The sequence below is a fragment of the Trichechus manatus genome, unplaced genomic scaffold (assembly GCF_000243295.1).
Source record: "Trichechus manatus latirostris isolate Lorelei unplaced genomic scaffold, TriManLat1.0 scaffold00175, whole genome shotgun sequence".
NCBI lineage: Eukaryota > Metazoa > Chordata > Mammalia > Sirenia > Trichechidae > Trichechus > Trichechus manatus.
The window spans coordinates 3152882-3179177 of NW_004444111.1; the positions used below are offsets into that span (position 1 = coordinate 3152882).

The following is a 26296-nucleotide window of genomic DNA, read 5'->3' on the forward strand; positions in this document are numbered from 1 at the left end:
CAGCACCATAGAAGAAAGGCCTGGCAATCTGCTTTCATAAAGATTACAGCCAGGAAAACCCTATAAAAACAGTTCTGCTCTGTAATACATGGGGTCTGCATGAGTCAGAAGCAAGTTGATGGCAACGCATTTGGTTTTTTAGATCCATAATTTTAGACATTCCTTGGTGGTACAAACGGTTAAGTGCTTGGCTACTGACCGAAAGGTTGGTGGTTCAAACCCAGTCAGAGCTGCCTTGCAAGAAAGGCCTGGCAATCACTCTCTGAAATGTCACAGCCTAGAAAACCCTATGTACAGTTCTACTCTGAAGCACATGGGATCACCATGAGGTGGAATCGACTGGCTGGCAACTGGATCCATAATTTTAATTTTGAAGTATTGGCTGGTATGTCTATAATATTTACCCAGGTACACTCTACAAGTAATAATCTCCAAGGGCTCTTTTCTCCCCCCATCCCCCGCCCCTTTGGAAGATGTCATTTAGAGAGTGATGACGGGAATACTTTATATGGCATGAAATTCTGTAAATAGAATATTTTGACTTCCACAGTGCTCTGGTTTATGCTGTGAATTATAGATCGTTATCAAAACCATAGGTCACAACTCTTCTGAGACCATTTATGCAGCAGTATCCCACCTGGGGACCCCAGAACCCAGTGATGAGTGTCCTCCATCTGTCTACAGTAACAGAAAGAAATGCATTAACTCTTGGTTGGTTGCTGATATCGTAGCCATTTCTGAGGTTTGTGAAAGGAAAATAATAAAAGGAGCTCTAGGTTTTGAAGCACTGGTTTAAACTAAGTTTTATGTGCATTTTTAATGAAGAATTTGTAAGCCTTTGTGATAGACTGCCATCCCCCCGGTTTATGAGAAACCAAGATGTAGGGATTGAGCTATTAGATTTCTAGCATATATTCATTGTTGTGAGGCTGGAGGTCCATCATAAAAAAAGTTCCTTTAATGAAGCATACTGCGTTGTTGGTGTCTGAGAAAAATAAGACTTAAAGGCTGAATTTAATGGCAGATTGACTGGGCCTAATCCGGTAGGTGCTTAGAAAGACTGATTTAATGATAGAGAAGTGAGTTGGACTGTCTGGACCTGTCTCAGACAGGCAGAACAATTGATGAGGAAACAGAAGGCATCTTGGAAGTCTTCAGTTTCTTTCTCAGTGAGATTTAACTGGAAGCAGGGAGACAGGTGATCTGCCAAATGCTGTGAATAAATCATTAGAGGCAGCGTAGCATTGCATGTAAGAGCCACGCTTGGGTTTGAATCCTCACTCTACCACTTAGTAGCTTCATACCTTGAGCAAAATATTTAAGCTCCCTGAGTCATTTCCTGTGGGGATGATAATAACTTCTTCATTGGGTTATTGCACTATACAAAGTACTTGGCCCTTTTCCCTGGCACTTGGTAAGCAAGCATTCAGTAAATAGTAGCAGTAACTTAATATAAGATGTATTCCAATTTAGAGTCAGATCGAAAGTGTTATTTTGGAGATTTTTCCTTTAGCCTTTCTTGACTAAGGAATGGAGAAGGAAAGTCATCCTCTTCAGCTGCATAGGCCCTTCCAGAAGCACAGAGGCAGATGGGGATGGGCATACCCACCTGAGCAGCACCCAGGGAGGGGGAGGGGACAGTCATCCTCACATTCCGAAAGTGCATGATGGTGGTGGTGGTGGTGGTTGCCTTTGAGTTGATTCTGACTCATGGCGACCCCATGTGTCGATAACTTAACCATTTGCACCACCCAGGGACAAAAGTACATATAGTAGTTTCATTTTGCTAGGTCTCTAAGATACTGGGTTTTAAAATAACAAAAAGATCCTTTTCATCTGACTAAGAAAATGACTGCTTGATATGACAGGTGTTATATTGTAGTGACCTAGCTGTGGAGCCAAATTTGTGATTGTCATAAACCAAAAGAGCTGCCAAAATACTCGGCATCCTGTGGATCCTAATAATTTATAATCCTTTAATGGAGGGATTAGGGCTTTTGAGGAACTACAGTACCTGTGAGCCACGTGTTGCTCCAAAGCTGCAATAAGTGTGAAAAAACTAATATTCCCAGCAAACCTATATAAAAATATTAGAGCTGAGAATTTGCCTTGGGTGCTTGAATTCCTGGGGCACGGCTGAGTTTTAGTCCTACCATACCTCATAACCCTGGACATGATCACACTTCAGAAACGGGATCTCACACAACCACCCAATTAAGAAGTTGTTATAAAAATATGTCCATTTATAAACTGAGGGGAGTGGCTATAAGAACTGATTCTACTCTGAATTTATTTTACTTCGTTTTGTTTTGTTTTTCTCTTTGGGCGTTTTCCCTCTATCACATTTAATATTAGGAAAGGCACTGAAGGATAGATTTTGTTAAGTAAACCTGATACATTGATATTCCCGATTAGGTACTAAGAGGATTGATTCTCTATAAAAAGATTCACTGAATATTCCACTAATTAATGAAGTCTTCTTAGGCATTTGACATTTAATTAATTTTAATTACAACTTTTGAGGAATTCATCTACTCTGTAGACAAGCCTTACCTATGTTCCCATTTGTTAATTGAAAGACGGACTAAATTATTATTGTGTTTTGGTGATTTTGAAGCTAATTGCCTTCGGCTTCATGTAGGTTTATTTAAATGAAACCTTCCAGGCCCAGATTTTTTTTTCTCCTTCAGTGTCCACTGAAATTCTCAATGATTAAAATGTTAACAAAGATAATGATAATATTCTACTGGATAGTTCGTGTTTCAAGTCTGTACTCCTAGGTGCCATTTGTACAAAATCACATTTATAGGAAGGTTATAAACTATTTAAATCCGTCTATCATTTATTGTACTTCTCGCTCAGAAAAGGTCTTTATTCTGTGCCCCACTGACATATTCTTTCTTCTGAATCCATGGAAGCACCCTAGAATTTAAACAAGAACTTCTTTTCAGAACCACTTGCCCTCTTGCCTCCGAATGAGTGACCGCCCGCTCTCTCCCCTTTGCCTCCCTTGCCTGAGGCTTGAGTGTTGGAGGCCATTTCAGAGACAGGTCTGTTTTAGGGCCTTCCCGTTCATATATAAAACTGGAAAAAGAAAACTATCTGAGAATCAGAATTTCGGCTGTAAATCACATCTGCCCTCCCATAATTAATCAAATAGAGGTTAATTGTATCACCACCCTGTCATTGTAAAACTTTAATTTCTGTTTGGCTGGAAATATCCACTGATAGCTATGTGACAGGGTTATGAACTCTGCATAAAAGCCTCTTTATAAATAAGATTTCTTAAGGCTGTACTGATTTTGTTATCTGGGAGAGGAGTGTGGGAAGAAATGTAAAATACAGGGCAGAGAGCATACAGTGAAAGGCAAAAGTTACAAAGTTCAGGGAAGCATAGCTACAAAACTCTTCTCTTTGGATCGCTGACATCCTGAATTGGCTTTTTTAAAGAAGAAAACTAATGGTAAAGGTGAATCCAATTTTAGATCAAGCTCATCTAGAGTCTGTGTATTTTCTGAATGATTGTCAGTATGGAGCAAAATGATCCTTACCTGCCTAAGTATTCCAGAGTCTCTCTAGTAATCACCCACATTCCAAGCTGCATGATCTTTGGGACATGAGCGTATGATGGAAGATATTAAACTGTGTGTGTGAACTGAGGAAGTGGGGCCTCCTAAGCAGGTGTCTCCAGACCCTTGTCTTGTATTTGAGAGTTGAGCTAGTACTGCTATGAAATTTATTTTCCCAAGAGAGTTTCTAAAGACAGCAAAGCATAATACGTGTCATAGTGAGTGTTTCATTTATCTTTCTTAAGTTGTATCTTTGGTCTAGTTAGTGAGGGGTGTGAAAGTGTCATTTCTTCCACAGAAAAAAAGTAGGGCGTTCCAAGAAAAGAATACTTTCTGTACGTTATCATACCAAAAAGAAGCCCTGGTGGAGCAACAGTTAAGCGTTCAGCTGCTAACTGAAAGGTTGGCGGTTCGAACCTACCCAGCAGCTCTGTAGCAGAAAGACCTGGCAATCTGCTCCCATAAAGATTACAGCCTAGAAAACACTAGAGGACAGTTCTTCTGTGTCACGTGGGGTCACTACGAGTCCAGACCGACTCGATGGCACCTATGAACGACGACGAAATCATACCCGAAAGCCGCCTTTCCCACACTGTATCGTTTCATAAACACTTGGTGCGTCTTGTGTTTCTTTGATTCTTTTAACCCTTAGAAAGTGTCAGAGAAAGATATGTAACAGGAGAGAGTTAGCAATTAGTTCATACGTAATGTGTATAAAATCCTCCACTTATATATAGTGTTTGAATTTTTGTCCTCTGAACCTAAGTCAGAATTGACTCAATGGCAGCTGACAACAACTACAACAACAAATGTCTGTTTGTGACCCAGTTTTCTAACCATGCAATAATGAGCTTTGTACTATTAACAAATTCTCAGACATTATTTTTTTTAATGTGGCTGTAGTGGGAAGACCTTCACAGATTACTGGTGCTTTACCCTGTGCCCATTTCCATCCTGAGTAACCAGAGTTGGGGCAGTAGGGAGTGAGGAGGGGAACAGAAGCTTAAATGCCTGTTCCAAGAGTGAGGAAATCAAGTTACACTTTGTAGACAGTATTCTGAAAGTAAAGAAAGTAGTCTCATTCTATGACGTATTTGTTTTTGACCAAAGTCTGGAGTTGTGTTTTGACTTTGTTGGCCACATTTGCTTAGAAACATGAAGCTTTCCAAAGTCATTTGTTCCACTGGGTGAGTGTGTGGTCGTTGCTTTAGCTGTTAGATAAGCTACCAGTAATGACTTTCAAGCTGTACGTGGCCAGTGATGGCAGGGCTAAGGCAGAGAGCAGTAGAAACATGCGTGTTCTTCCCTCTGTCTTAAACAAAAGGAGAGCTCAGGTCCCAGCAGCCAGTTGTACTTCACTTCCAAGATAACGTGCATGCATGTACATATTTTTGCCATTTCTTCCAAGTTTAAAAAAAAAAAGGCATGCCTCCCTCAACCCAGCATCCCTTTCTAACTATTGCCCACTCTTCTGTTTGCAGCCAATATTCTTGAAGAGTGGTCTGCCCTCACTAACTCCACTCTCACCTCCTGCTCTATCTTTGACTCACTGGAATCTAGTTTCTGCTCCCCTCCCTTGACTCAAGCCACAGCTGCTAAGATCACCAGTGACCTGCTAACTAGCACATTCGGTGAACCTCTTCCGGATCTTTCTTGACTTCCTCACATCTTTGATGTTGTCTTCCTGCAGTCCTCCCCTTCCTTGGCTTTCTTGACATCATTCATTGGTGGTTCTCCTGCTCTCTGAGCAGTAAGCTCTGGTGCCTTGTTTCCCTCCCTCTTTGTTTCTTCTTCTGCCTGTCCCTTAGGAGTTCAACCTTCTTTGCTTCTCATCTGGGGACCTCGGTGCCACCGTGACTTCAGATGCTGTCTATCCGTAGGCCATCCAGCTCAAACTCGGTGTTTTCAAAGCTGAACTCTTTGGTTTCTCCCAACTGTTCTCCTTTCTAAATTTCTATCTGATAAATGTAACCGGTATTTTTCTCACCATCTCAGCCCCCAGACCAGAGTATTATTCTGGTTGTCCTTTCATGCCTCTGAAAGGTTGTACTCTCAGAATTCCTTCTTCCCCAAGACTTTCTCAGTAAAATTTCCTATGAATTTGTTCTTCTCCTGCCCCCTGGAGTGCATTCATGGTGCTCCCACAGACCCATGTACCGTATTTTTACAGAAATAATGTGCAACTTCTACATTTGTTTGCATAAAAATATGATACATACTTCTATCATTACATCCGCCAATTTGTATCTCGATTACGTTTGTCTCCCTCCCTCACAACTATTTCCATGGGCTACTCATTTCTGTGTTCTCAGTACTAGTTCAGTGACCATATATTTTTAAACAAGTAAATGAACAAAACAGAATTAATGGAAACATAAATAAATAAATAACGAAGTTAATGTAGTATGCAGGAAAATGCAAAGTCGTGTTCTTCAGACTCTTAAGGAAAATGGAGGTAGATGGTGCCTGTGATCCCTACCGTTTGCCCCCAGGACAGACACCTTTTCCAGCTTACTTCAAACCCCACTGTCAGATCGTTTCATTGTGTCAAATGGTAGCTATTTGATAATGCCTCCCTAAGAATAGGCCTAGTAGACTAAAGAAAAGTGTCAGTTCTCGAAAGAACAGAACTTAACCATTTCCACCTTTTGATAAATTAACTTTATATTTAGCTCTGGGGTTAGCAATCTGCTGCATGAATACTAAGGCGAGTTATATTAATACTGGGGCAGTGGTATATTGAATAAGAAGGGAACCACTGAACATTTTAGAAAAGGGAAAAACTTGCTGTGAAGAAGCAAGGATGAGAGAGAATTAGGCTAGAAGTGCAACATCCAGAAAGAAAATCTTTAGACCAGAGAATTGCTCATGAAGCAAGGTTGTGGTTATGAATGGGAGTTGGCTAACCCTGGTGCCACCTGAATCCATGCTGTGCTCATTGACCCTGTCGTAAACAGTAGTAGGACTTTGGTGCCAGGAGCGTCTCTGCAAATTCCCAACCTTCTCATAACCAGGAGTTACCTACCACAGGTAGGCAAAGGTCACCCATAATCTGCAAGGGATGGTAATTAATACCCACCTCAAAAGAGAATGCCAACCTCTTACTTAGCACCTGTACTAGAGGTTTATTACTGGTAATGCAGGTACCTTTCCCCCCCTGTGTTGCCAAATGAAAGTCAGTCTTCATTGCTGCATTGGAAATTAAGAGGCAGACTCTAGGCCTCGGGCATGATATATTAAGTCTTCATTTTAGAACAATAATTACTTTCTCTGGGGTGCTAAAAATTAAAGCCACAGACATTTACCACTTTAGAAATACTAGTCATTTTCAGCCTAATACTATATCAAAGTGTGGTGGTAGAGTTGTGTGCCAGTATGGTCTGCTGGCACTTTTTTCCCCCTAAATTGACACTAACATAAGGACACTTAGACAAATTAGCATCCAGCCCAAATGACTTGTCAATAACATGTCCCGCATAAAAATATAAAGGATATTCTTTGACTTAAAAGTAAAAATGCCTTTTGACTATATTTTTGTGATATCTGTTAACCTCTACCTGGCGTTCTGAGTGACATATTTGTGCTAGAGGTGACAAATCCCCAAACTCTACTATCCATAGGACAATAATAGCAAGAATGATGATGACAGTCTACACCATTTTAGCTTGCAGGCTAGTTAAATATGAATGAAAAGTAAGTAACTATAAACAGCATGTGTTAGCAGAGTTCAGAAGCCATGGTCACTTCTGGTGGCTACTTGAAATGGTCCCAGAGCATGTAAAGTTTGGGGCTGGGCCATAGGAATTGGCATTTAGGTGGGGATGAGCATTGAAAATGAAAGTGGAGAAAGGGACAGGGAAGCGTAGAGCGTGTTTAGGTAACACTGAATCCACCACTTTGAATGGAGCTGTGTGTTCCCATAAAGGAGAAGGAGAAACAGCTAGAACATTGGGTGGGTGCCAGACAGTAGAAGCCCTCGAATGGAAGGCGAGTTAGACTTTATCCAACAGTCAGAGGGGCCACTGGAGATGGAAAGTAACATGATGAAAGCCATATGCTGAGGTTTTTAGAATGTGTGGAAATTATAGCACTTAAAAGTTGTAATTGAGTATAAGGGAAAGTTGGAAGTAGGGTGACTGGCCATTCACTATTGTAAATTGCCTTTTATTGTCGATAAAATTCGTTTAAAGTTCAGCTACATGCCTTTTAGATATAAATGGTCCATGTTGAATCAGATCAAGAAGCAAAGAAATGTAGAATGTTCTAAGGGTGTAAGAAAATTGGTAAGATGGCACAGTAAACCCTCACTGTTTGTTGACTTCTGGATTCCAAAATTTACATATTCCACCAAAACATAATTTTCCCCATAAAATGCAGTGTAGTCTTGACTTCACACAAGCAACTGCATATGCAGCAATAAGTTGAAAATAATGAAGGCATGTGGAGATGTGTTGGCAGGATCATCAGCCCTGCTACCCATCAAGGCCTCCCTTCACACATGCCCAGGGTGATGCAGGCCACTTGTCTCGTGCCTCAGCAAAATTACAGCTGACATCTTATCATGGCCTTTAGGGATTCCTTTAAAATAGATTTTTTTAACTACATTTTTTTCCAAATTGCGTTTCTAATAAGCCCAGTTCTTTAACTATGAACTCCAATGAATTGCCTCCTCATCACAATGGAAGCAAATCTTTCTTTGGCCACATATTCACATCTCTTCACTGACCACATTCGATCTCCTAAAGAGTAAGAATTATCCCCCCACACACACACACACACGTCCTTTAACCTCCTCTCAGGAGTAATGTAGCCACGCTTTCTATGTCTTAAATTCTGTTTTGAGGTTTAGCTGTAAACACTCTTAAGTTAGCTAAAGCTGACCTCCTCACCAGGCCTAGTGGCCTTCAGTTGCCTATATTTCACTATTCCCTTCCCCCTTGCCTCTTCCCATGTGAAGAACCTATTGGACAGCTTGTCAGGACTGTCCAGTTATGGATGGAGACGGCAGAATCCAGCTGTAAGTGGTCTTGAGTGCCTTGTGTGTGGTTATAAGAACAGGAAGAGAGGACTTACTTCCCATGGGTCAAATTCAACTACAGGGTTCTAAGACCTTGGTCGACGGATTATTTGAAATTAAAATACACATTGTAATTGACATTTCAGCAGTACTATAATTGACATTTCAGTTAGACTGTTCCTAATGAAACATCACATTTAATAACTAATTCCAAAATCTGGAAGTTCTAAACTGATTTTGGAGCCCTGGTGGCGCAGTGGTTAAGAGCTATGGCTGCTAACTAGGTCAACAGTTTGAATCCATCAGCTGCTCCTTGGAAACCCTATGGGGCAGTTCTCCTCTGTCCTTTAGGGTCACTATGAGTCGGAATCAACTCGACAGCAATTGTAATGGGCTTTAACTGATTTCAGCATCAGCCCTGTTTTCTTTATGCCCCACCGTACACCAAGGTTTGAGAAGTGACTAAGTGTTCATGTTAAAAATTAAGAAGTTAACTGACAGATGCCTTACCTTCTCAGGTTTTCCGTTTCCGATTACTGTAAGCATGAATGGAGCCAAGAACAGCTGTAGTAAAGTTCCACCCATCCATCCTAGATTCTATAGCCATTCCTCGAGAAAAGAAACACAATTAGCTACTGCACAGTTTACTGAAGAGATAGAAGGAAGATGACACAATATATACCCCCCAAAGCCCGGGAGTGGGGTAACCCGGCTGGAGCCTCAGTATCCTCCTTGGTTCTCAGCTGCTTAAGAAAAGGAGACCCCAAAGTGGTGCACCCGTCTCTCCCTGGGCCTCCTGAGCGGTCCTCTCTCCCCTTTATCCAAACCTCATTCCTTCTCAGGTTTTCTTTCCACAATCATCCACCACCACCACCACAGCCTATTTAAAGCTCCTTCTCCCATTGGAAGTGTAAAAATGATATTAGCCAGAAAATTTCAAAAAGGGAGGCCTGGAGCTATGGAGGAAGAAAGCCTGCTGCTCTGAGTGTTTTATTGCAGCTTAAAGGGCTTCTCCAGATGAAACACTTTTTCTTTCCAATCCAGTGAGTCCCAATTACCAGGGCTGTGGGTCTCCAGGTAGAAGCAATGATCCCAGGCCCAGGAAGAAATGCAACAGGTGAGACTTTTTAAATCACTCCCATTTCATTCACAGCACTGAGGTTTGCTGGCCGTCCATAGTCACACGGCCTTTCATCTGGTTTCCTTCAGCAAGTGCGTCAGGCCTTGTATAGTGTAGATGATTGTGGTGGTTGTCGTGTGCCGTCATGTCGATTCCAGCTAGAGTAGAACTGCCCCGTAGGGTTTCCAAGGAGCGGCTGATGGATTCGAACTGCCTACCTTTTGGTTAACAGCCTGAGCTCTTAACCACTTTGCCACCAGGGCTCCGTGTAGGTGGTAGAAGCTGCAGTATAATGTGAACCCTTTTTATTTTGTTGTATGCAAACTTCAGAGCAAAGCTAATACCAACTTGCTGTTTCATTGTCTTTATTACGCCCCAGAGCTGCCTGCACAGAAAGATGTTGAAGGCAAAGGTGAAAAAACTGATGGGAACATAACCTAAAAGCTGACAAAGATGCTTCAAAGCACAGCAGAATTGGCTCTATTGTTACCTTGTACTTTAGGGTAGATGGGCAGAACCAGGTATAACCTGCCCCCTGCTGACTGACACAGAGAAGTACATGTAAAATGTACTTTTCATTAAAAAGTCTGATTGTGGTAGGTGGAAACAGCTGGCAGAATCAAGGAAAGAGTGGAAGGCACAGGTCCCCTAGACCCTCTCCAGTGTGAATATGAAGGGAGAGCAGGAGAGTTGGAGCAGCTGTTGTTAAGAAGTACTGCCTTGAGGGTTTGGAGAGCTGCCTCGTTATTCTCCCTGTAGTCTTGCTTCTCAAAATACGGCCCAGGGACCAGCAGCATCGGTTTCACTTGGGAGCTTGTTCAAATTTTAGAATATGTCTGGGACCCCCTAGGCTTACTGCATCAGATTCTGCATTTTAGCAAGATCCCCAGGCCCTTCACATTTACATTTGCATATGTGAAGCCCTGAACATAGCTTCAGAAGGAGCTTTAAGCCAGAGAAGGTCTACGGAGAAGGTCCACAGTGGCCTAAGGTTTGGATCAAATGGAATGGAACTTGCACAGTGAATAAATACAACTCAGTAGGAGAGGATCGTCTAATCCTGCACTGCAGAAAGATCGTGATTGCTTTATGTCCTTTTTGTCTTAACACATTTTATAAGCCCTCACATTTCACTCGCTGTTTAACCAAAGACACTTGGAACACACACATTACTTGCTACATTTTAGCCGTAACCAACATTTACCAAGCAGCTTCTTTCAAAATCAGTCTGTCCCTCCAAATATTTGATAAAAACCAAAACACATTGCCATCAAGTCAATTCCGACTCATAGTGACCCTGTATGACAGTAGAACTGCCTCCTAGGGTTTCCAGGGAGTGGCTGGTGGATTTGAACTGCCGATCTTTCAGTTAGCAGATTAGCTCTTAACCAGCGTGCCACCAGGGCTCAAGTATTTGATAGGCATCCGATTTTCTCTCTGGCAGCCTCTGATGTTTTCCATCCTTCTTGTTTGCTCTAGTCTTCTCACTCCCTTCCTCACTCCCGCTCTTTTACTGTGAGCAGCGACTTAATCCTTCAGGGTTGAGCTGGCCCCGGTGGCATTGTCAGTCTGTTGCTAACCCGGAGTGTTCTTTTCTGCGCCAGGTCAGGGAAGAATGCCGGCTCCTGAACGCCCCACCTGTTCCGCCCCGAAGTGCAAAGCCTTTGTCCACAAGTCCCTCCATTCCTCCTCGCACAGTCAAGCCGGCGCGGCAACAGGCTCGTTCTCCCAGCCCCACCTTGTCCTACTATTCTTCAGGGCTGCACAACATGTAAGTCTTCATGCCAGGTCCCACTTCAACAAAATTCTTCTCATCAGCCAGTTCACGGGTTCTTGAGAACATTTACAAGGTAGCCAAAACCTAGGTAGAGCGATGGGAGAGGAAATACGTTTTGTTTTGTTTTTTAAAGGAATTTTACTGGAAAGGCATGATGGGAACCTGGTTGGTTTTGAGCTAGGATGGAAGAGTCAATGTCTTAGGAAGAAAAGATACCATAAGAATCAGTGAGACATGCAGTAATTAAGGCCAGCTGTATTCTCTTGGAAGCCATCGGTTCTCACAAACCAGCATCTAGTTCTTTCTGCTTTGACTTTGACGCAAGCAGACAGACACCACCTTCAACCAGGACCTAAAATTGAAAGGATCCCCTCAATTTCCACCTGGTACAGGAATCCCTTCTTGGCCATCACTGTCAGGTAGCCATTCACTTCTGTCTGGATCCTTCCCCGCAGGGAGCTCATTCTTTTGCAATGCAGCTCATTCCATTGTTGGCAAATGCTAATAATTATATTTTTAAATCTTTTATAATATTGAGTTGAAACCTATCTGCAAGTAACGTTCGACTGTTTCTTAAGTCTAGAAAAACAAAAATAGGTCCACCCGTCTTCTCTTTGTCACCCCATGAAAAGTTGAAGTCAGCTATGATGTAAGTGTTCTCTTCTCCAAAAGAAACAGCCTCAGTTCAGTCCAGTGTTTGCCTTGGCATCGCTACCTGATCCCTCGTCAGCCTGGTTACCTACCTTTGAGCACACTCTAGTTTCGCTGTTGCTCTTAAAATATGGCACCCAGAGCTGAATGCACTACTCCAGATGTGATCTTTACAGTTTAACGCAGCTCTCCTTGCAGGTATTTTTTGTTCTCTGGACATTTAAATCTTTATGCTAATGCTATTGAATTGTACATAAACCAGGGCAAGCATACGCATTTTGTTGAAACATTTCCTCCTGCTTCGGACTTATTGATGGAAATAGAGTAATGGATGGTGATGAGGTAGTCATGTGAGTGTATCACAAAGCTGGCAAGCATGAGACACCCGTTTACCTGTTTACTGCTCTTTCGCTCAAAACTTGCCCACTGCAGACATCACAAATCAGTATGGCACCTATTGATGCTAAGCCCAAATATGGCTTAAGAATTTTTTCATATAAAGATCCAGATATCCACTAACTGATTTAATGGTCAAAATTTTCATGTTAGTTTCTAAAAAAAGAAAGTATATATGTATATACATATATGTGTATGCCATCTCCACTGTAGCATTTAAAATCATTGTGTCCATATCCATAATTACCAATGTATTTTATTAAAGATCATTAAAAAGAAAAACTCACTGAGATTAGTGAGTACTTTATTGAATTCAGGATAAATACTTTTTCCTACCTACCTTTCTCTGCTTGCAAGTAACATCTGTGGATAATGACAGGCTTGAGATTTGGGCTTTTATTTTTCACTAATCTTCATTTCTGTGTTTGCTTTTAAGCAGCATTACTAAAAGTGACACAAGTCCTTCTGAAAGTGCTCCTGTGTCCTGCTATCCATGCAGCCGAATGAAGGCCGATTCTGTGGACCTGATATCCCCGTTTGGAAGTCCTTCTACTGAAGCTCTGTCCTCCAGGCTCTCGTGGCCTAACCATTATACAGGAGCATCTGAGAGCCAGACTAAGAATGATTTCCTATTGGATCCAAGCAGGAGCTATAGTTATCCTAGACACAAGACACCAGGCACACCAAAGAGAAACTGCCCAGCACCTTTTGATTTTGATGGCTGTGAGCTCTTCACCAGCCAGTTTGAACCCAGCTCAGTCAGTGCAGAATTCAGTAGCAGCATGTCTAGTTGTCCCAAGTCAGCAAGCTACTCTTTGGAGAGCACCGATGAGAAAACTCTTGCAGCTGGCACGACAAAGCAGAGTGTTTCATGCCCTGCCTTACCCCCACGGCCCCCAAAAGCAGTGGAAGAGAAAGCCGCCTCTGAAACATCTCCTTTGCCTCTGAAAATTGATGGTGCTGAGGAAGACCCTGAGTCTGGGTCACCAGACCTCTCCGACAACCAGTATTTTGTTCAGAAGGGCCTGCAGGACATCTTCTCGGTCCCCTATCCCTTTTCCTCTCCGCTCCACCTCCAGCTGGCACCCCGGTCTTGTGGCGATGGTTCTCCATGGCAGCCACCAGCCAACCTTTCGGGACTCTCTGTAGAAGAAGTGTCTAAGTCATTACGGTTTATCGGTTTGTCTGAAGATGTCATATCATTCTTTGTTACTGAAAAGATTGATGGGAATTTGCTTGTTCAACTGACAGAAGAAATCCTCTCCGAGGATTTCAAATTGAGCAAACTACAGGTGAAGAAGATAATGCAATTCATTAATGGCTGGAGGCCCAAAATATAGCCAAATAACCCGAGCTAGCATGGAACAGAACTGGTAAATTCGTGTGCTAGAAGGGGTGGGCTGAGACGTAATTTCCTGTTTTTGCACTAAAAACCTTCTCTGTGAATAGGTAGGGATAGGAGACACTCTTACTATGCAGATTACGTTTTTGAATGGTGAGTAGGCTATTTTGTACATCAATAAAAATGCTGTACAGAACACTTAGAGGTGTGCCTTGTAGGTCACTCAACGCACAGCAGCTGCTAAAAGGAAAAAGGCACGTTTTGAGAATTCTTACCCAAACAGGTTTTGCGAGAAGGTATATTTATTACAAAATAGCCAAAGCTGAAAGACATAAAAATCTTAAAAAAAACTTTTGAACAATAATTCCCTTCTTTGAGGGAGGGGGAATTGATGTTAGACAATTAACTATATTCTGTCCTCTGTCGTTTGGATTGCTTAATGCTAATTGTTTTACTCTTGTGCCTGAAAATGTTAGTGATATGAAATGACACTTTAATGTTACATGCTTGGTGGGGGAATCGTTTTATCAGAGGCGTTTTCCAAAAGTCATCTGTTGACAAGAGGATATGTGACGTCCTTAGAAATGATAAAAATCATGACCACAATTTATCTATAACTGCTGCTAATTTTATTGAGCAGAGAAAAAACAATATATACATCTATGTATATATTTATACACTCGCACATGTTTTAAAACATCATTCTGAGTCACATATTGTAGATGACGTCTGTTCACTTTCAAATACCTGTTAGGTTTTGGGGCTGACAAAGTTGATTCTATTAGGAATAGTGGACAGAATGATTCCAAAGATTCTTAGAACCCTGTGCTCAAAAAGTTGAATCGTATTAGGCTTCATAACTGAAGACTTAGAACAAATCATTAGAGAAGTCTGTATTGAAGAATTAAATTTGATTTTAAGCCCATTATAGGGCTGGTTTTTATATGTAATACTTTCATGCTGATATCTGGGGAAATGACAGTTTCTGTCAAATGATAATTCTTCTCTGGTTTGAGGGTCTTATTCCTATGGTGTCTGATAGTGAGAGATCTGAAGAGCATTTCTTAGGGTATGTTAGATATTCTCAACATGCTTCATGCTTTAGGAGAGCTCAAAAGTCAGATGTACTGTTCCGTATTACTACATGTGCTACATCTGTTGAGTAATTTTAAAAGTGTCAGTGAGAGTACTTTTTTATTTCACAAACCCCTTCTTTCCTCTATTCCAAAGAAAATACGTATTACCCTATTTTTATTCCAAGAATGCCAGGACATTAGTCTGACAGTTTTTTCTAAATGTGATTAAATATTCCACAGTAAACTGGCATTGTCATCATTCTTTTTGAAGGAAGATAAATCTCAGACAAGTTTAAGTTTGAGCAAGGCGCCTTGCAAACAGCCCTACCTCCCCCAGGTTCTGCGGCAGATTCTGGACGTACAGTGTGTGATGAAGCTGCAGCCCGTGTGCTGGGCAGGTCAGCCAACGGCGTGTCAGTGTGACTTGCAGGAGTAGGTTATGTTCTGTTATCCGCTCTTCCTGCTCAGCAAAAAGAGAAAAGAGAGAGAGAGAAAGAATTTAAAGACGAGACATTGTGATCTTTTGGAACATGCGTCTACACACCAGTCTAGTTTTGCAGATCTTATTTTTGTCCTGTACAATGTATTTTTATTTCTTGGCATTAAATTTTAATCTGTCTGATGGTTAAAGTTGTGATGAATTGATACCTATTCTCATTTTCCATCTAAAAAAAAAAAAGTTGCCATCGAGTCGATCCCAACTCATGGCAACCCTGTGGATGTCACAGTAGATCTGTGCTTCATAGGGTTTTCGATGGCTGGGTTTTCAGAATTGATCACCAGGCCTTTCTTACAAGACAGGGCTGGGTGGACTCAAACGTCTCACCGTTCAGTTAGCAGCTGAACGTGTTAACCATTTGCACCACCCAGGGACTCCTTTTCCATGTTAGATCTTCTTAGAAAAGGGGCGAGGGACTTTTTTTCCTCCAAAACGTAAGTACTATAGGTAAAAAGAATACTCTAAAATTTGTCAAACGGGAACACTCCTTCAGAAGTAGCCGACGCGTCTGTGAAGAAGTTCCCAGTACTGCACTCATCGTGACGAGATCCTTCAGTTACTTTAACATTGAGGAGGCATTTTTCTGTGGGAGGGGGAACTCCCTTAAGAAGCTAATCTCTCAGAACTTTCCTTTAAAATGAAAACAGACAAGATGCAATTGAAAAGCTGGGAGTTTTCCTTGTCAAACTTGCTGAATCAGTTTTAAAACCCTTGGCACTTGGACACAACTCTCAAATTCAGGAGGAAGAACAGAGCTGAGTTTGGTTTACTGTGAAGGTTGCTCCACATGAACAGTAGACTCTTTTTACCATTTTTCTCTTCTTCCTTTGGTTATTCCTTTTGCAAAACTTTACACAAGAGTTTTTTTTTTTTCTTTTTCTTTTTTCTGTCTTATTTTGATTTACAATATGGAAACTCCTTGAAGGCAGGGACTGTGGCCTTTGATTCATATGTTTGTTCATTGATTCATTAAGTATTTGTTGAGCACCGTTCGTGTGCTAGGCGCTGTGCTGGTGCTGACTCTACAAGGCTGAAAAAGAGACACAGCGCCGGCCCTCTTGGAACACAATTGTTCATGTTTGAAATCACAGTTCCTGATATTGTGATTTATGTTTAAGGGAGATGAAATCCTGTGGGCAGCTGGATGTATGGCGTTAAGTGTGTCCTATCTTTAAAGAATCCACAGGTGGGAGAAATGGTAGCCTCTCTCAAAGAAAGTGTAAAACACCACCAGACCATTAAAACTCGAAATATATGTGAGATAGAAAGTAGCCTTATCTCTCACTAGTTTGTTGTTTCTTTCATTGACTTGAAATATTTTTTAATTGTAATAAATCTGTTCTGTCATCCCTAAAGCTACAGATAAATATAATCGCAATAGGCCATTCCTGAGCTGAACACCTGTCTGTAGAAGACCTGGGCACCCTGACTAGACAAGCCCCTCATACCCCCAAGAGAAGCATGACGAGAAATGCAGAGCAGAAGGCTAAAGGAGACAGCCTCTCCCTTCCCGGAGCTGTGGTTTTGGAGTGGAAAGCAATGTTCATATATCCCCACAGCAGCACCTTTCTAACCAACCAGCTCAAGACGGTGCATCTCCTGGCAAGTTCCTGCAGTCCATGCAGCAACCACAGTGCTTGGGGGGGGGGTGGTAAATATCTTTTTAAATAGGACCCTTTTTTTGGATCCTTAAACTCACGGTTAAAACCATCACAGCCGTCATCAGAAAAGAGTGATCAGCAATAAACCAAGCCAAGCAGCTAAAATCTAAAATGTAGATGTGATCATGTTGGGAGAGAGAACTCAAACTCACACTGCTTCTCAGAATCTTGTAAATGCCTGCAAGTTCTTTCTTCTTTAAGGTGAGCTGCTCAGCTTTGTGAACTGTGAAATTTACACTTCCGCTCTTTTTGCCCCACATACACAATTCAAGTTTATGCAGTCTCAGTGAACTGCCCATTTGGCTAGCTGGTGGTATTTATTCTTGTCTCATGTAGTGTAAAACAGCAGTCTTTTGGGAAATACGACAGTGGACTCCGCCTGTTTTCAGACATGCATGAACACCCATCTACTCACATTCCAGACCCACAGCGCATCCATTCAGCTCCTCCGAGAACTTCAGGGGGTGGGCTTGGATGGATAGGGGGTCCTTCACCTTCCAAACACTTTGTATAAAAAAGTCAATACTCATCATGCCCAACTAGTGCAAGATTAACATTTTGGATAACTGGAAAACAAAATAGTTCTTCCAAGAACCTAGTGAGCTGTTCAAAGAAAATTTCAGGTTCAGTCTACCAGAAACATTAAATCTGCAACTGATGCACAAGGCTTTCAGAAACTTTCTGCCCATTATATCAATTCCCACTATTTACCTAATAGTATAGAGGCACCAGGCTGAGAGGGAGAGAGGAGTTAAGATGCCCAGAGTATAAATGGTAGAAAGTAGAACTTTAATACTGCAGGGTTGTAACATTGTAGGATTCTTATGGCCACGTCTTATTAAATCACATCACTTAGTCTTCAAAATTTGGTGTTTTGAAATTTGATTATAAAAGCCAGAAATAAAGGGTAAACATGATTTGAATTAAAATCACATACAAGTATCTTCTGTAATTTTGCTGCTCTAACTTGTAGGCTATGAATTTTGTAATGAAGCTTAATCACATTGTGAGTATCCTTTGTTTACAATCTCATGATTTGTAGTAGGGCTCAGATAATTTCTTAGCTGTAAGCTTTTTCTCTCACTTTCATAATAAGTTCCATTTAAAATATTGTTTAAGCTACTAGCCTAAAAAATGAACTCAATTAATTAAAAATCATGGAATTTTCCTTGACTTAAGTGGAAATGGTGTATTCTTTTCAAAGAATGTCGTAGCCATCTTCACAGTCTCTTTGCCTGGAAAACTTGGGTTGTTAACTACCAGTTAACAGTTGTATTATTTCCAGAGCGTTATCTAATGGGCCCAATTTGTACCTCAAGATAAACACAGTATGTTATGTCTAAAAAATTCCTTGTTGATTTACATGATTCTGAAATGTCTATAAATAAAGAGATTTTAAAAAAATTCCTTTGCAGGTGTTTCTTAGTGAGTCACACTTAGTACATGGTTTTGTAGGAGTGCCCTTCCCCATCTGCCTTCAACATCTTTAAAAAATACTTACCTCCTTTAAGTATTTAAAGTATTTTTAAAATACTTAAAAAGATACATACTCCTGGAGGAGGATGGAATTTGTCTGGAAGAATTCTTCATATTGCAAGCCCATTCTGTATTCATAAGAATTGGAGACTGTGGCTGTTGTACATAGAAGAAGCTGGTAACCAATTTACCTGATGAGATTCACAGAGAATCCCATTTGGTGCCTGTGTGCTCCGGAGTGAGAGGAAAAAACAAATACAGATGAACTGTCGAGCTTTAAAACAATAAGTATACATGTTCACCTGGGGAAAAGAAAAACCACACAAATTCATGTCTCCATGGCTTATATGCAGCTTATTGTATGTAATTACAGCTGTCGTAAACAGCAGAAACGTCGGGGGCTTTCTTCATCATCCAGTGCTGCTATAACAGAAATACCACAAATGGATGGCTTTGACAGAGAGAAACTTATTCTCTCACAGTCTAGGAGGCTAGAAGTCCGAATTCAGGGTGCCAGCTCCAGGGGAAGGCTTTTCTCTCTGTCGGCTCTGGGGGAAGGTCTTTGTCATCAATTTTCGCTGGTCAAGGAGCTTCTTAGCACAGGGACCCAAAGTCCAAAGGCTCTTGTTTCTTGGTGGTGTAAGGTCTGTCTCTCTGTTCACTTCTCTTTATATCTCAAAAGAGATTGATTTAAGACACAACATAATCTTGTAGATTGAGTCCTGCCTCATTAACGTAACTGCCTCTAATCCTGCCTCATTAACATCATAGAGGTAGGATTTACAACACATAGGAAAATCACATGGATCACAAAATTGTGGACAACTACACAATACTGGGAATCATGACCTAGCCAGTTTGACACATTTTTGGGGAACACAATTCAGTCCATGATGGGCACTAGAGAAAAGTCAGGGGAAATCAGCATGCAGCAACATCCACCAGTGAGTTTTAAAGAGAATTTGGAGAAGGGTTAAGTGGAGGTTGGTTAAGAGAGCTTTTATTGTACTTGAAATAGTGTGAAATAGCTTCCGAACATTTTATACCCTAATTTTCCTGTCTTACTTTACTAGACTGAAAGGATCCCCAAATCCTTCAGTCTTATACTTAGCTTCCCACTTTCCCCCTATTTTGCAGAGATAAAGCCTGTAACTAAATCCATATGTGGCCACTTTTCTGGGTTTCAGGAATGTGCGCTAGGAGAACCTATAGGATTAACATGAGTTAGCTAAATGTCCAAGGATCTACCCAGGGTCCTAGGAGTACTTAGAAACACACTAGGACATTTGACTCCCCAAAATGAATATTGCAAAGTAAATCTGAGTTTAGAAATAAGTCGGGTTAGAATCAAAGGAGCCCTGATGGCGCAATGGTTAAACACTAGGCTGCTAACTGAAAGGTCGGTGGTTGAAACCCATCATAGTGGCTCTATGGGAGAAAGAACTGGCAAGCTGCTCCTGTAAAGATTCCAGCCTAGAAAACTCTATGGGGCAGTTCTACTCTGTCACATGGGGTCACTGTGTCCCTATGAGTCAAAAATCAACTTGAGGTTAGAAAAAGCCAAACCATTGAAAACAGTAAGTACTGAATAAATTCTTACTTGGCTGAAATGAATTTCCTTCCAAGATGTTGTCCTCCCACCTCAATCCCTCTTAGTTTGGGTAACTAATACACATCCTTCAGGGTTTTCCAAGTATCACCCACAAGCTGATTAGCTTTCACTCCTTTGTGCTGACACAGAAGAGTGCATATCTGTAAACTGAGATCCTTGGTATCAGGGGTTATGTCTTCATTGCTGTATTTTTAAAAGTAGATGCCACTTGAGGTTCTGTTGAATGACAGAATGAATGCAATCACAGTCCTGATGGCTGCCAGTCCTTGTGACATCAAGATCAAGCTTCTACTTCTATAAGACACTGCAGCCACATCTAATGCCAAATGAATGACATCAAAGAAACTTTTATTCATCATAAAACATCTGAGCAAATTTTTAAAAGAGACGAAGATGTGAACTTGTTTAGGGATCCCAGGTTGAGTTTTTATCACTTGCTAATTAATAAATCGTGCTTTTTACAGTTTAAATTAAGCCAATGATTTCAATTTTTAATGGCTATAAACTGAGCTAAAAAGATCAATGTGTTCCCATATATTGACTCAAATCTTGGCTCCAAAAATCACAGGCAGTTGAAAAGTAAAATATGTGAATGGATGACCTAAGAGTGATCTCAGGGCCAGAGGCAGTGATGAGTGAAGACAAGAAAGAGAGTTATCTGCTAGGAAATACAACTGGCCAGGAGACACTGTGCAAGACATAGCTGTAAAAAGGCAGTATCAGACCTCACTAACTTCAGAAGGAAGAGAGAGAATAATCAGGGTCAGCCCAAGGCTGATTCCTAACAGGCGAAGATCAGACAGACTTCCACTCCAACTTTCCTACCAATTCTGACACCAGTTGTCCCTCCCATGGCACTCTCTACTTCTCTGCTGGGTTCAACAATTCATTGCAGTGACTGCACAGAACTCACAAATCATACTCACGATTATGGGATTTATTAGCGAAGTAACAGGTTACAACTCGGGATCAGGATCAACTTGGAAATAACAGGAACAACTCAGAATACAATTCTTCAATCAAGACAGCTTCTTCTCAGCCTCTGCCTCCAGGCCCTGCTGCTGTCTCATGCCGCTACCATTGCCAGTGTTACAGCTCTCCAACGTCTCAGCTCTGGTGTTACAGCTCTCCATCTCCTGGGTCTAGGAGGTTCTTAGCACAGGGACCCTGGATCCAAGGACATGCTCCACTCTTGGCCCTTCTTCTTGATGGTAGTGAGGTCCCCTTCCACCTCTGGCATTGGGATCATAAAACTGACCAATCCCCTTGGTGGGCCACAGGCACCTTATTTGCATATCCCAGTCAATCCTGGCAAGAGTTTTATGCACCTTATTTGCATAGTCTCACCCAATCATTTCAAGGAAGTTACAATACCATAGCTAGAAAAGCCATATAAAATGGATTTGTTGCACTGCAATAACAAATGCCATCCGTGGGCAGATCACAAAGGTATAGGGCCAAAGGGGGCCTTAGAGATGATCTGGTCCAACCTCTTCACTTTATAGGAATAAACTCATGGAGGGTAAATGACTCCCCCAGCCCACATACAGGTTGGAAACAGAACCAAGGCTAGAATAAAAACTGCTAATTTCCATTGTGTGCTCATTCCACTACAACACTGTCTCCCAATTTCCTTGACTTTTAACTTTTAAAAATAACTTTTACTATTTTTTTAGTGTGTGGAATGCCTACTCTGGGTCCTCTGACTTCTCTTTTTCTAAGGCTGAAAAATAGGAGGCAATCCTGAACTGACGTGGAAATCAACAGAAACCTCTCCTGTTTATCAACAGAGGCTCTGAGCATGTCTCCTGTTTTTTGGTCAAAAGGGTGATGACTCCACGGAGATACTAAACCAGACCAGTATAAGATGGGGCAGTGTAAAGGATTCACACATAGCACAGACACCTTTCATCGCGCTGAATCCCTGGTAGCTGCTAGAACGAGTTTACAAACTTGTGCACCTAGGTAGATAAGCAGCTGTAGTACTGAACATGACCACAGGGTGTCGGGCTTTTCCAACCAGTTAATGACTGCCCATTGCCGTTGAAACGATTCTGATTCATAGCGACTCTATAGGACAGAGTAGAACTGCCCCGTAGGGTTTCCAAGGAGCAGTTGGTTAATGACTACCCGAGTCCCTGGGTGGTGCAAAAGGTTAATCCACTTGGCTGCTAATCAAAAGGCACCTTGGAAGAAAAGCCAGGCAGTCAACTTCCGAAAAATTCACCATTGAAAGCCCTGTGGTGCACAGTTCTACTCTGACACACATGAGGTCTCCACGAGTCAGAATTACAGTGGGGACATTGATGGTTCAATAGCAGAATTCTCGCCTTCCATTCAGGAGACCGGGGTTTGATTCCCGGCCAATGCACCTCATGCACAGCCACCACCCGTCTGTCAGTAGTGGTTCGCATGTTGCTATGATGCTGAATACGTTACAGCGGAACTTGCAGACTAAAATAGACTAGGAAGAAAGGCCTAAAGATCTGCTTCTGAAAATGAGCCAATGAAAACTCTATGGATGACAACATTCCTATCGGCAACCAATCATGGGGATGGCACAAGATGGGGCAGCGTTTCATTCCATCGTGCATACTATCCCCGAGTGTGGGGCCAGCTCAATGGCAGCTAACAACCGCGACTACCCAAGGATTACTCCAGGCAACTCTTGGATGGAGTACAAAGCCAAGTCAAAGATTAGTACAGAGTAAAATTTTAAGTCTAGCCATTTGGAGGTCTTTATCTTCTCACTGGTCACTTCTCTGTTTTCCTCAATTAGCCAAAGGCATTAAAATTCTGAGGTTATGGAAAACAAATAAACAGACAGAAATTGTACTTTTTTTTTTTTTTAAATTCCTTTGGTTAGTTTTGAACAATGAAACCCTCAACTTACAGCAAAAGTTATCAAACATTACACTAAAGCTGACGTTCAAGTAGGATTGAGAAAGCACGTCTTCCACAATCTTCCTTTTTCACCTTAAAAATCAAACCATGAACCTACTGAATTGATCATGGAAGGAAGTACAAAGAAAAGATAAATCCCAACTGAGAAAAAGAGAATTGTTGTCAAAATTCAATTTTTGCATGACTGTTTACGCTTCATTTTCTATGCTCTTTACTACCCTCAGTAGTGCAATTTTTGACAAAGTGAAGGAAGACTTTCCAATTCAGCTTTAAGGAGATGATTGCTTTTTATAAAATTCAGTAAACTACCAAGAATTTCAGTTTTCATGGTTTAGGCTGCCATCTTGAAACAGCACAAATGCCAGTTAAAGTTTTCACGCGAGCATGCTTATCTGTTTTTATCACACTGCAGGGATTCACGAATAAGGACTGTGGAGAGATGTGATTGTTTTAAGAGTGGCCCACAGCTCACAGAACCACTGGTCTTCCTATTTCTTTTTGTTACACATGTCCTACACTTGAAGGCCCTGCTTTTTGGCACGTTGTCTACATGAAAACTGTAGAATTATGCCAATTCTGCATAGGCACCCTACTTATCCCTATGGAAAACTGAAAACGTTTAGCAATGTAAATTAACTTATTACCATTTGAAGCGAATACAATCTTGAGAAGTCATCTGATTGAAGCGGGATCACTCTGAACCTACTTAGCCTCAAAACCTGAGTCCTGGACAGGACTTTAAAGACCTCCTTACACCGTGATGATGTATTCCTGTATTTAGGGAACTACGGAGTAGAAAAGGAACGCTGGTGGTGCAATGGTTAAGCGCTCGGCTGCTAACCGAAAGGTTGGCAGTCCAAACCTACCAGCAACTCAGCCAGAGAAAGACCTAGCAATCTGCTTCTGTAAAGATTACAGCCTTGGAAACCCTATGGGGCAGCTCTACTCTGTTATATGGGGTTGCTATGAGTCAGAATCAACTCGACAGCCCACAGCAACGAGTAGAAGTTTCCATTCCTACATTACACAGTCCTTCGTTCTTCCTTCCTTCACTTTGCAGCTTGAAATCTTCACCTAATTTTACGGTATATGAATTATATCTCAATTAAAAAACAGTTCACCCACACCTCCATGGAGATAAACAAATTGTAAATTGGGTAGTTTTCCATCAAATTCTGTTTCAGGCCTAACCAACCAACCAACCGACCAGTTGCCTTCAATTTGATTCCGGCTCATGGTGTTCCCATGTGTTGTAGAGTAAAACTGTGCTCCATAGGGGTTTCACGGTTGTGAGCTTTCAGAAGTAGATTTCCAGGCTTTCTTTCGAGGCACCTCTGGTTGGGTTCGAACCACCTACCTTTCCGTTAGTAGCTAATTACTTAAGCATTTGGGCCACTGTTAATCTTCTTTCTAGTTTTCCCATTAGATGAGAATGGTACTTGAGTTCTTGTCACCAAGAGTTCAGCACTATGTATGCCAGTTATCAGAGACATGTTTTGGAGAAGTAAGATTTCCCTGTATTAATCATCCTGAATGATAGAAAAATAATGGAAGTCATTTGCCGGGCAGAAGAAAAAGGTGACCTCTAGAAATACCACTATATAGTAACATGAAGTACTGGGATCCAAGAATCAGTGAATCATTGATAGCTTATTTAGGAGGCTGAAATAACTAACTTATCTCTCACAGATAACTAACTGTAAAAGAACAGTTTGGAATATGGACTAGGAAGATGAAGTGCGTGTTCTTTTTACTCAGTTAACTATTAGGTATGTTGCCAGGTGTCAGTTGCCTTTGAGTCAATTCTGATTTATGGTGACCTCAGGTGTTGCAGAGTAGAACTGTGCTCTATAGAGCTTTCAAGGCTGTGACATTTCAGAAGCAGATCACCAGGCCTTTCTTCCGAGGTGCCTCTGGGTAGATTCAAACCTCCAACCTTTTGGTTGGTAGTCGAGCACTTAACTGTTTGTGCCACCCACGGGCTCCACAACTATAGGGTCTGTCTCACCACAATTAATGCACAAAGAAAACATACCATGATTTATCCTTTTCGAACTTCTTTGAGAGATGTCTGGCTTACTTGTGGCCTTACCTCTTACCAATATTGCCCAATTCAGAGCATCTATCTTCCTTCCGTTGCCTTTGTCCCTCCTGACTGTCGCCCAGCATCAGGGTGTGATTTTGGTTTAGGAGGAGTATAAAGATGTCAGTAACTGTTACTAGAGAGGGAGATTTGATACACAGCAAGCCCTCAGCAATTCTAGCACCCACTTTCTAGGCTGTGGATTATCCCATTACCAGACTTTTATAAATTCATCTCATGAGCTAGCTCAACTGCCCTCCTAACTGACCATTGCATAAAAGATCCCATCCACTCTGCCTTCCCTCAGTCTGCATTTCTTCTCACACCTCTTTCCCTGGGACTTCTTAGATCTTTACCCAGACTTAGCCCAGATTTCACACCTCCCTGAATTCTTTTTTGCACTCTCATTCCATCTCTAGCAACCTCGTTACGATGCTTTAAAATATTCTCTATTTTATGATTTTCATAAACTTGTTCTTATTCACAGTCAAAGAGATCCACCAGGCAAACAGTATTGGAGAAATGTTACTGATCTCATCGGCAGATGGGAAGAGGTAGAAGAGCCGGTGTGTGGTTGTATGGATTGATTAATTAATTAATTGAAGTTATTTGGGGGAAATGCCGATCATCGTTCCTGAACAGTAAAAATTTACTTTTTCTATAAACACTAGAGGAATGAATGCTAAAGACAGGTTAGAAATTACTTCTAGTACCAATAAGATATTTATCAGACTCCATCCCCACCCCACCTTGTAGCATCCCCCTAGGAGACATTCCTAGCATATTTAGGGGAAGCGTGTCTATTGGGTCACTATGAGTCGGAATCGACTTGACAGCAATGGGTTTGGGTTTCTTTTGGTGTCTCATTTGCTCTTGGGTTGCTTAACACTCAGTTATTCCTCTGTCTCTCAGCCCTGGCCACCACTGCCAGACCTGCCATGCCCATAGGGTCACTTTCTGCTAGTCATCACCACCTGGAGCTCCTGGACATGGCCTCCGGTTAGACAGCTGCTCCTACAAACAGGCACGAGTTGAGGTGTGCATGTGGACGTTCCCTCCCCTGTCCTGCCCCTTTCTCCCGGCACCACTATACAAGGCTCTGTGGACACCTGC

General features: G+C 41.7%; 1 protein-coding gene across 2 annotated transcripts in view; it reads left to right on the plus strand.

Moving 5' to 3' along the window:
- The window catches only part of GAREM1 (GRB2 associated regulator of MAPK1 subtype 1), a 206399-nt gene extending 192185 nt beyond the window's left edge, over positions 1–14214 (plus strand). Inside the window, exons 5-6 of one of the 2 annotated variants that reach the window (XM_004386888.2) lie at positions 11311–11477; positions 12967–14214. In XM_004386888.2, the coding sequence (XP_004386945.1) occupies positions 11311–11477; positions 12967–13870 (1071 nt within the window). In that variant the 3' untranslated portion in view covers positions 13871–14214. The remainder of the gene's footprint in view (positions 1–11310; positions 11478–12966) is intronic. The other variant, XM_012558551.1, reaches the window with a different exon arrangement.
- Positions 14215–26296: the final 12082 nt, after the last annotated feature.